We start from the raw sequence: 11170 nt of genomic DNA, 5'->3' as shown, positions 1-11170 counted from the left end.
CCAGAGAACCGGTGGCAGAGAAAGCCCAGCAAGAACCGCAAGAAGCCTGATCCTTCACGGGGGTCACAGCTCCCTTCTCTCTCCAGTCAACCTCCTCAAAAGGACGAACATTGATGTACTTAGAAACCTTAGTCATAGTGGGCTTCAACATGCATCCGCACATCTTAGAGGTGGCGAACTCAGTGTTGGTCATATCAGCGAAAGGAGTAGCACCAACGGTGTAAGGATGATCCTGAGCATTCATCTCACGGGCCCACTTCATGTTGTACTCGAAAACCTTAGCACGGAAGGCTCTCTCAGAAGCGAGATAGTTCTTTCCGTAGGCAGCTTCGAAAGTAGCAAAGTCGCTGTGGACACTCAGAGAAAGAGCGACAGCAAAGAGAACGAAAACAATCGACTTCATTATCACTTACTAAAGAAAATGTGATCGGTTTTGTATCCCATGATGACGCACATCGCGATCGGGGTTTAATTGCATTCTTAGTAGAAAACGAATTATTCTCCAATCATTTTCCAGAACATAATCGATACAACATTCTCTACCGCATTTCGATTATTCTATCCGTAGTATCGACAATTCGTTCACATCCTGTCCGCGAAGTACGCTAAGTGTAGCTCTTTGAAAATGGAAATCTGCTATCGAGCCAGGAAATGTGTGTTTCATGACTGTAACATCATTATGAAAGATGGTACAAGAAGTTTCACTGGTATAAATCATTCAGACAGTCATTCCACTTGTCACTTTCAAATTGAAGATTTGGATTCAGCACAATCTATAGATAACTTCTATCTTCATTTTTGGATTATCCCTATATTAACTGAGATGGACCTTCGTCCGTTCCAAATTGCTACAAAGCATGGATTCCACTTCGATCTGATACGGATCGAATGCGTATAGAGTAAAAGACAAGTCCTCACAAAATCGTTAAAAACCGCGGAATTGTTTCAATTGCCATCACTGTAATAAGGTGTCTTTGCATTTTGCCTCTTTTATAGCATCGTCTTTCGATGGATGAGAGTCGGCACTTTCGTGATATGTACTATCTCAGTCGCCATCGTACAGGCGACAACCGAGATTGGAGACGAAAAGGATCTCTTCAACGCCACCGGAAAGTGACTGAGGAGAAAGCAAATCGAAGTCGAGCTAAGAAACGGGCTATTTGGGGAGTGTCTTTAATGATCTTTGTGGCCTTTATCCTTTTGGTACTCATTATCTACTTAATGAGGGATCGGACAGAGGATACCGTGTTGTGTGTCCCTGGATTTGTTGGACCTCATTGTGAAAAGAGTAACTTCTTGGGAACTCATGTCTGGTCTACGGATAACTTTTATGTCTTGTCAGATGGACTCCAACATCGTAAAGGAATTGCTTTTCGGGTGTATGCTCCTAAAGCACACGCTGTTTCTCTGAAAGTTAAACCAGATGTTGGCCTTGAGCATTCTTATTCAATGATGTGATGATTGAGTATCTGTGTGATCTCTAGGAAACAAACAAATGGGTATTGGTTTTATAATGCTGGAAGTGTGGGTATCCATGCAGAGTACTACTATCAGATTGAATCAGAAACGGGAGAGTTCACGGACCATTTGATTCAAGGAGGGAAGGAAGTGTATATGAAAGAGTGAGAATTAAATTCTAGAATCTTAACATCCTATGGTTGGCGCAATCGTGAACCTGATGATGCTCAATTAGTGGATACTCTGTCTAAAGATACTCCCAGTTCAGTAGAAGAACATGTGATGTATACAATGCATTTACCATCCTTTTCGAGTAATGGGAACGGTTGGAATATCATGAGTTGGGTAAGACATAGATCATGGTACCTACGCTACAGCGATGGAACTGTTAGATCACCTCAAACTAGTGGGTGTGACCATCATTCGTCTCATGTCACTTGAACCTTCTCTCTGTGAAGGTGAAACAGAGATCCGAGCAACCTGTTGGTGTAAGGGTTTATCTCATCTCTCATGTAGATCATGCGAAAGTCGTGTATCCTGGTGTACCTCATCCAGCATATGGTTCACAAAAGGAACTCTCACAATTCATTGCTGCAATTCATGAGCGAGGACTTCAAGTGGTTCTGGATATGGATTGGACAGGGTTTAGTAAGGATTCTGATTTTTACAATTATGATGGATCATTCTCGCCTTCAGAATTTGGACCTTTGTTTCAAGAGAGCATTAGTCCATTCATGTATGAGGGTCATCTCTCACAGAGTATTGATTTGGGAACAGATCGACCAGGTGCAACACTCTTGAATGACATTATTTATCGGTATTCTTGGAAATTCGGATTTGATGGGATTTATTGGCGTGGTCTTCTTTGTCTACGACTCAACAGTACACATTGTACAGAAGGTGCTGGTGTTGAGAATCTGAACAATGCACTGTTTCTCAAAGAAGTGGTGAGTCGTATGGATACTGTGGGTCTCTGGGTGAGTGATAGAATGAAGAGTGATCTCTAGATAGGTGAAGATGATGATAACGTTAATCATGTGCATCAGAACACTGTTTCAATTCAAAATATTGTGTTGTCTGCTAATAAACGAGGAGCTGATTTTGATGCAAAACGAGATGTAACAGTGTAGGAAGTTATTATGGGAAGTGAAGGATAGAATGAATGCATTGGAATCTCTCTATCTCACACATGATGTATCAAATGAGAAGATACTGGAATTCCTTCAAACTCATCATGATACCCACAATATAATCATGTTGGAAACTCCACAACGTGCTGTTCAACAGCGTCTCCTCATGCGTCTCCTTCATTACACGAAAGGTTCTCTCATAGATGCCATGCATCGGTTCATTCAAATGGAGACTCTGCTTGCACTCACTCCTGGTATCCTTTCTATCCTTCAGGGTGATGAGTACATGGAACAGATGCCTATGTCTGTAATCCCGCCTCCTATCACACTTCAGGCCTCTGTTGGTACCCTACGTGATGGTATATGGATCACCAAAGGACCCAATTTCGGTCAGTATCAGGCTCTCCAAACTCTATTAATGATTCGAAAACAATGGAAATTATCGCAGGAACACAATTTCTCCGTATTTTATGAAAACAAACACAGAGGGATTCTTTGTCTGGTTTTGGATAGTGATCCATCTCTGCTTATCCTTTTGCATACCCAAGCTAAAGTGATCAGTGATATCCCGTAGGTGATTCTGATGTATTAAGATGTAGAATCTCAATTCATCTTCCAATGCTGTGGGGTATGAACACAAAATGGAAATATGTCTTCAACTCTGATTCTAGTACCATTTATCATGAGTTTGAGTCCTTTGAGGATCCAATTGAGGTTCATGTTTGTGAGTCATTTGCTGAGTAGGGATTGGAGTCTAGATTCATGGTTAGAGAGTCTTGGTGTGCTAATTTACGCGTTGGTAGTTTCGCTGTGAAGATTCTTCGAGCTTACTTATCTGACTAAAGAGTGTGCTCTCTTTTTCTTTGCTGTATCCTATTCTTAGTTGACTGTGATTTTGTTTGTTCATATCTCTTTAACCTATTTGCTACAGAAGAGCCTGTATGGAAATATGTTCCTTTGAGATCAAAAAACCAGGTTCTTTCCGACAACAATCCAGAAATTGGTTAGAATATGTTCATTGTTTCTACTCTATAGAATCGTCCTAATTAAACCTTATTCTATGCAGAAGTCCTACAGATTGATTGTCAGAAATGCCAAGCAGCTTGTGATGATCACAAAGAATCACGAAAAGATGCTTTGTGGAAAAGCCATGAACAATATTGAAGTTGTAAACAACGGGTATGTTCTGACGTACTTGACCCATTGATAGATCTATTGTAGTGGATGAGAATGGCATCATTGTCGCAGTTGGTCCTGCTGCAGAAATCTCAGAGCAGTTCAAAGACAGTCATTTCGAAAAGGAGATTGATGCTACGGGTAGGATTTGACGAACTCATTGAGACATAGGTTGTTGTGTTGTTCCTGGATTGGTAGATGCTCATACCCATGTAATCATTTTGTTTGGAAATGATTTATAGCCCGTATTTGCTGGAGATCGTGTTAATGAGTATCGTATGAAGCTCGAAGGAGCAACTTACATGGACATTCACAAGATTGGTGGCGGTATTGGTTTCACTGTGCGTCATGTCCACGAAACGTAAAGAAAGGAGAAATCGATCATCAGTAGTTCCGAAGATGCCTTGTTGGAATTACTTCTTCCTCGCCTGAAGACCATGATGAGACACGGAACAACATATCCTAGAAACTTCCATTATTGATTTGTTCCTTGATTGAACGCTTGCTGATTGTAAGAGTGGATATGGTCTTGTAACAGAACATGAAGTGAAAATGCTTCGTGTGATTCAACGTGCAAAGAAGCTGGTTCCTTTGGATATTGTGATAAATCTGTTGGCAGCTCATTCTGTGCCTGAAGGATACACTTCCGAAGAAGCTACAGACATGGTGGTGAATGAAATGATTCCTACGGTGATTGATCTTAAGAAGAAGGGAGAATTAGATGTTGAGTTGATTGATGTATCATCTGTGGCTCTTCATAAGAATTAGGCCTTTTGTGAGAAGGGTATCTATAATGTGGAGCAGACACAACGTATTATGGAAGAAGGAAAGAAACATGGTCTGGGAATCAACTTCCATGCAGATGAGTTAACTGCATTAGGAGGTGCTGAAATGGGTGCGAAGCTTGGTGCTCTTGGAATGAGGTGAATAAGAGAGAGTCGAATGATAAATAGTCACTTAGAATGCATTAGTGAAGAGGGAGTGAAGTTAATGGCTGAACACAAGAGTGTAGCAATTCTTCTCCCGACAACAGCGTAGGGGATATGATGCAATGATTGAGAATAGGTGGATCATGCATCTAACACCTCCTCCTGCTAGAAAGATGATCGAAGCGAATGTACCTGTAGCAGTGGCTTCAGATTACAATCCAAATGCTTACTGTATGTCAATGCCTTTTGTGATGAATGTAACTGTGTGGAATAGAATGATCATGGTAGTTGTCCTGTATTCTTATGGGTATGACAATGAATGAAGCACTGGTTGCAGGCACTCTGAATGCAGCTGCTTCGATTGGTCACAGTGATATGTATGGTTCATTGGAGGTTGGTAAGTATGGTGACATGTTGATTTTGGATGCTCCTCAATGGGAGCACTTATTCTATCGTATTGGAGATGAACCAATTCGTCAAGTAATTAAGAAGGGCGTCATAATAGAAATGTGAATGTCTTCCTATGTTTGTTCAACAAACAGATTATTCCATTGTTAGTACAATCTTTCCGATTTGTTCATTCTTCTCCATCATTGTATGAGCACGAACAACATCATCCATAGGCATCTAGACTTCATTCAATCTCTTTATTAGAACATGAGCATGAATAATTGGACGGAGTTTTCCAGATTCAATCAAAGGCCATACCTTGTTGTACATCTCCATTGCTACTTCATGTTTAAAACTATTCGGACGTGAACGTAGTGTTGATCCAGTTACTGTAAGTCGTTTCAACAGAATAGGATTCAATGAGATATTTACCTACAATCCACCATCTTCCTCTCTCCTACACGAGGTCCTTTCAAGAAACCAATAATTACCATACGACCATCCTCAGCCAGAAGCTTAATATTCTTCTCAGCATAATCACCACCAATGTAATCAAGAATCACATCCACTCCTCTGATCATGACATCATCATATCACTCTTACTTCTTATTCGTTTCTGTTCGGATTACATCAAAGAAGTCCTCTTTCGTGTAGTCAATCACTACATCTGCTCCTAACTTCTTGCAAGCTTCTACTTTCTCTGGACCTTCTGCCGTTGTGTACACCTTATTTCCAAAGGCCTTCGCCAGCTGAATCGCACTTGTTCCAATACCACTCGTACCTCCATGCACCAGGAAGGATTCACCTGGCTTGAGAGCTCCACGCATGAAGACATTGCTGTAGGCAGTGAAGAAGGATTCACAAATAGCAGCAGCTGAAATCATATCGGTGTTCTTTGGAACTGGAAGAGCCTATTCTTAATATCTCTGTGAAACTGTACACATAGGGCATTCATGGTAGTGTATTCAGCATAGCCACCACCTGTCAATATTCCACACACTTTATCACCCACTTTGAAACCTGATGCCCCATTAGCAACCTCAACAACCGTTCCAGAACACTCCAGACCTGGAATATTGCTCGCTCCCTTTGGAGGAGGGTACATTCCTTGACGCTATACATCATACCTTCCAGAAACCCAAACTTGGATCACATCAGGACGATTAATGGCACAGGCTGATACCTTGATCAATAATTCACCTTCCTTAGGGGTTGGTACGTCGCGTGTAACAACTTTCATCACCTATCGTTAATACCAATATTTCTCAATTACCTCAGGGCCTCCATACTTGGTGATATCAACACATCGCATTGTTTTGGGGATGGAGGAAAAACCTCGAATTGCACCTAATTCATAACTCCAACCCATGGATCTTACTCGAAAGAGCATAACGGTTCACAATTCTTGTCAACATTCTTTTTGGTTTGATCTCAAAATGGAGAAACTTTGATAGAACTCAACAGACTTCCATTTCTATTTGGATACAACATCTGAATGATGATGCAATTGTATGGAAAAGAATTGGAGTTGGTTTGCCCTCACAAACAACATCACGAAAAAGACGCTTACACATCTAGAGAATAAAAAGTCGTTTGAGACTTGGAACACACTGGGAATCGCTTTACGTTCTTATACTTGTTATTGAGCTCAGCTTGGAACTTCGCATATACATCACGCATAGGCAGTTCTTTGTCATGAAGCTGACTTAGATACGCTTTTCGAAAGTCCGAACTAGACATCAAAGGATCACATGGATTATTACTCTTCATGGGGAACATCCATAGCAAAAGCCTGGGTCAAGATATAAAAGGTATATCCTGCAGATCGAAGATGTTCTATCAACTGGACCTTGTTGTATCCATAATTTACGAATCTCTCTTCAAAGAGAGGAGTGGAATACGAATTCCTTAACATCACGTACGGTTCTTGGAAATCCGCAACCATACACTTTAACTTTACCACATGGATCGAATCAGCAAATATAAACCATGATGGCATCACATATAACTATAATTCACATCTTCAACGAAATCAAACATGAGTTCGAATTCCTGGTTTTCTCGACTCACAAACTCTTGCTAATAAGCATGCTTCCAATTCTGTTTTGTTTTCAGGCATCATATGCAACCCTCTAGAAATCACATGGAAATTTTGGTTCTACAAGAATACACAATGTTTGAATGAAGAGCACTTGGGCAAGACAAGTCGTTTATTATAAAAGAATGCAGGGAGAATCACAGCACTTTTGTTCCCCATCAGAATGGAATTGGGTAGATGGACTAACTCATGATAAGCATTACGAGTTGGCCATAAATCCATATCCATAATTAGATAATGAGTTGTTTCAACATTTCTGATGGCAAGATTGCGTAACAAATTAACAGGGAATTGCTTTGTCATAGGGTTCTTATGGCCCATCAAATACATAATAATTGTTAATCGAGATGGTAAGTAGGTGTTCCGAATGTATTCCGAGATGGCTCTTTCTTCATCAGAATGACCATTCACCACGATTATCATTGGACTATACATCAGGAATACATCCATTAGTCACCCATCCCATCGATATAGAAGCTGTTTGATAAAGAAGAGACGAGTTTTCCTAATCATCAGATGCATCCCTGATGCCCACGTTGTCACCATAATCGCTGTAACATCCATCGGGGTCCCTTTTTTGGGTACACGACGACCTGTTAGCTCAATGTCCTTTGTTTCCACATTTCCGACGAATTTCCGCAATAGCAGAATTTCCTTGTTTTTTGATGTTCGTCGTAGTGGAAACGACTCGTCTACGGAACATCCCTCACACACTCCTTCAGGTCCTGGTCGGGATTTGGAGTGAAACTCCTGCTGAAGAGGTTTGGGGAGTTTGCTCTGTTTCGACGGGATATCGATAGAATGAAACATAGTAGAGTATTCCTTTCCACGTGCTCTAACAGAAGAGGAAAGTCGATTCAAAGTTTTTCGTTCCTTATTAGCAATCTGTTTCATGAGATGGGATATCACAGCATCATTCAGATGATCTGGAGGGTAGTACGTACTATTAGGGCGTGATAATTCGATCATGAGGGGACTCAGTTGGGATTCACGTCCCAGACGCTTTCCATAACGATTTCGACGGCGAATCAGACGAGACATCAAGGGAGAAAGAGAAGAGCGGACTTCAGGGTGTCGGTAACTGGAATTGGTCTCTTCATTGATAGTAGTATCACTGTTGGAAATAGCATTAGATCCTTCATTTATATCGTCTACTATATTTATCAATCTATTATTCGTACGATCTGAATCTCTAACTTCATTCTTGTCAGTGTCATCATTCCTACTAGTATCGCTATTCTCATCTTGACTGTCACCAATGTCGTCAGTATCTTCACTTTTGCCCGTTTCTTCCTCATTCTCCCCATTCTCATCACTTTCATCAATATACGCCTTCTCTTCAATTGCTGATGAATCAGAAGAAATATCCCCGACAACATCTTCATTCGACATGGAAGGAGAAGGAGAAAATGATAATACAACACGAGTGGGTTGTAACGACTTTACAACTCGCAGGAAAGTGGGAACTAAAGTAGAAGACAACTTGTTGCTTTTCACTTCCACGAAAGGCATCACCACAGATTGGGATTGTTCTTTCCTGAAACTATCCTCTTCAACTGACTTGTCACCATCGATTTCTCCTTCAATCAACTCTGTTTCACTTTCCACTTCATTCACTTCCGTATCTGAATTAGGATCTAGCTCTTTTGAAAGCGGTGACGGAAAAATAGAGAACTATCCATCAAAACCGTTGATTTCCCTTACAGTATGCGTAGCTTCCGTCATCTTCTTTGATAGCAACCCATAAGTGTCGTATCTACAAATCAAATACAAATAATGACAAGAACTCCATCCACGCCAACAAAAAAGCGACTGCAAACATAAACATTAGGGTGCACTTCGATGTTCCTTTCATTCTCTTCAATTCACCGGAGAAAGGAATCAAATAAACAAGAACGTGATGAATTGTTGAAAATGGTTACCTTATTTCCTTTTCCAAAATTCGTTAGTCCGTGGTCAGTAAGAATTATTCTGATCTTTCCAAATAATGAGCACAGAGGAAGCGAGAAGGCCTATTGAGGGAACTGTTGTTGTCGTTGGGTTAGAATATAGTAGGGAGATGAGGATGTAGAGACGGTTCTGTAGGAAAAACATGCTTGTGCGAAAAGTATATAAAAAATGAATATGTTGAAGGTCATGATCCAACTGGTAGGTATTGTCAGTTATCTTGATGTGTAGTGTTTGAGAACTATCAGAAGCTGTTTCTTGTGAATGATGAATCTGTTGTTATGAATATCTCTGATACTGCAGGTTTGACTCGTTTACTCGAATCAGGTGATAGGACAAGATGCTTATGATCGAGTTCGTATTCTGTGTTATAGTCATGCTACAATTTTCATTTTATGTTTTGCAATCGATAGGTAGGAATTGTGTTTTCAGGTAATAGTTAGACCAGAATCTCTTAAGAATTGTGAAACGAAAGTACCACTTTTTTTTAATTCGTTGATATTTAGTGGATCCCTGAGTTAACAACTTATGCATCTAAACATGATCGTGACCTTGTATTTATTCTCGTGGGAATGAAGTCTGATCTACGGATTGACGAAGATTTTATGAAACAAGTAGAGAAAGGAGAGAAGTCGCTTATCTCGGAAGAGGAGGGTCAGAAAGTTGCAGAGCGGGTAGGTGCTTATGCATATTTTGAAGTCTCTGCAAAGGCCAATCAGAACGTGGAAGATGTGTTCTTGTGTGCTCGGGATTATATTTATGACTTGAAACATGTTTCATCACATAGTAGCTGTTGCAGCGTTGTATAATACACTGTTTCTAACAAACAAGTGAACTTAGATCCACTTCTTCCTTCTTTTCCGCTTCCTTTGCTTCCAGTTCTCTCTTCTTTTCTTCCTTAATCACTGCAATCTTTTCTTCCACTATTTCCTTCGGTAATGTCTCTTGTACAGCATTTGCTCGCAGAACCACAATATCCACTGATTGCTCTGCCATACTTACAGTCTACTTATGAAATTCATTTCTTTCTCCTACTTCCAATAAGCATGCTAAAACAAGATGAATACCCTCTTCCTCTGAAAGACCTTCCTTGTAATGGGACTCCAAATATGGACGCAGAGCCGTTTCATTTCGTCCACTTGCATTTGCCCTCCATTCAGTGACAATGCCAGCGGGATCGGTAGTAAATAGACGTCCTTCATCACCATCCATTCCACAAATAAAGGCACAGACTCCGAAGGGACGACGACCGCCTCGTTGCGTATATCTACAAATGACAAACGCTTCATTGATCCAACATTTGTTGTTGACGACCCACATAATTTGCTATATACTTTACAGAAGGAATCTCATCATACGACATACGATAGCTTTGAGCCTCTACACGAGCCTATGAATCATTCTAAATTAACAGAAACTACAATATCAACCAGCTTTCTAGCATCAGCATTCAAGCCAGCAAAGAGGAATGTGATATTCTCATCAATCTTCATTAGTTTCTTCACAGAACGAGGATCCTGTAACTGTGCAGTTGTTTTCTTCTCAATTCCAAGTACAATACAATGAGAACAGACAGCAGCTACAACTGAATATCCCTATACATTAAATCAAGATTATTCGTCCCACCTTCCGCACAGCTTCCATTGCGTACTCCACCTGAAAGAGATGTCCATCAGGAGAGAAGACAGTTAATGCACGATCGTAACTACGGACATTACATTATATGCAAAACAAGAATACCTCATTTATAGATCTAATAATGTCTCTTAACAACGCTTTTGAAAGAAGAATGGTAGTAATTTGGTTCTTGATAATCAAGTACCCACTATCGAATCGATTCTTGAAGGGTTATTGACAGAATTATCCATTCACAAAGGTTTTAACTCATTACTATGGGTATGTTGGCTTCTTTTCATTGCTTTTGGATGATTGTCTAATTGTTTTGTAGGTATTTGCCGTGATTCTCGTCATAAGCGTCGTTTGACCGGAGGAAAGGTTGTGATTAACATCAAGAAGAGAAAGTTCGAGATGGGTCGTCAGCC

The 11170-nt window shown here is 40.4% G+C and overlaps 6 protein-coding genes across 6 annotated transcripts; 3 read left to right on the top strand and 3 right to left on the bottom strand.

Moving 5' to 3' along the window:
- On the bottom strand, window positions 1-403 carry JH06_4157 (peptidase C1A family protein; the record flags this gene model as incomplete). Its single annotated transcript, XM_014670208.1, has 1 exon — window positions 1-403. A coding segment is annotated over one exon (403 nt), but the record flags the coding sequence as incomplete, so codon positions are not given.
- A 605-nt stretch (window positions 404-1008) lies between these two features.
- Window positions 1009-3431, top strand: JH06_4156 (hypothetical protein; the record flags this gene model as incomplete). The annotated part of the gene is made up of 9 exons (XM_014670207.1): window positions 1009-1454; window positions 1485-1610; window positions 1641-1771; window positions 1815-1952; window positions 1975-2435; window positions 2466-2584; window positions 2616-3158; window positions 3188-3308; window positions 3333-3431. 9 exons carry the CDS (start codon window positions 1009-1011, stop codon window positions 3429-3431), a joined length of 2184 nt encoding a protein of 727 aa, XP_014525693.1.
- A 217-nt stretch (window positions 3432-3648) lies between these two features.
- On the top strand, window positions 3649-5206 carry JH06_4155 (putative imidazolonepropionase-like protein; the record flags this gene model as incomplete). The annotated part of the gene is made up of 9 exons (XM_014670206.1): window positions 3649-3767; window positions 3799-3905; window positions 3936-3976; window positions 4007-4125; window positions 4283-4511; window positions 4533-4687; window positions 4718-4798; window positions 4830-4950; window positions 4982-5206. The coding sequence occupies 9 exons, from the start codon at window positions 3649-3651 to the stop codon at window positions 5204-5206; spliced, it is 1197 nt and encodes a 398-aa protein (XP_014525692.1).
- A 30-nt stretch (window positions 5207-5236) lies between these two features.
- Window positions 5237-6452, bottom strand: JH06_4154 (NADH-quinone oxidoreductase; the record flags this gene model as incomplete). Its single annotated transcript, XM_014670205.1, is given in 7 exon segments — window positions 5237-5320; window positions 5351-5515; window positions 5527-5656; window positions 5687-5994; window positions 6024-6197; window positions 6228-6326; window positions 6357-6452. The coding sequence occupies 7 exon segments, from the start codon at window positions 6450-6452 to the stop codon at window positions 5237-5239; spliced, it is 1056 nt and encodes a 351-aa protein (XP_014525691.1).
- A 2716-nt stretch (window positions 6453-9168) lies between these two features.
- On the top strand, window positions 9169-9937 carry JH06_4153 (Rho family GTPase; the record flags this gene model as incomplete). Its single annotated transcript, XM_014670204.1, has 6 exons — window positions 9169-9221; window positions 9253-9329; window positions 9360-9431; window positions 9463-9541; window positions 9572-9602; window positions 9635-9937. 6 exons carry the CDS (start codon window positions 9169-9171, stop codon window positions 9935-9937), a joined length of 615 nt encoding a protein of 204 aa, XP_014525690.1.
- A 10-nt stretch (window positions 9938-9947) lies between these two features.
- JH06_4152 (proteasome subunit alpha) lies at window positions 9948-10772 on the bottom strand (the record flags this gene model as incomplete). Its single annotated transcript, XM_014670203.1, has 5 exons — window positions 9948-10133; window positions 10164-10395; window positions 10427-10518; window positions 10550-10723; window positions 10755-10772. 5 exons carry the CDS (start codon window positions 10770-10772, stop codon window positions 9948-9950), a joined length of 702 nt encoding a protein of 233 aa, XP_014525689.1.
- Window positions 10773-11170: the final 398 nt, after the last annotated feature.

The sequence above is a fragment of the Blastocystis sp. subtype 4 genome, assembly GCF_000743755.1.
Source record: "Blastocystis sp. subtype 4 strain WR1 chromosome Unknown seqid_0312, whole genome shotgun sequence".
NCBI lineage: Eukaryota > Bigyra > Opalinata > Blastocystidae > Blastocystis > Blastocystis sp. subtype 4.
This window is presented reverse-complemented; position numbering and strand designations above follow the sequence as displayed.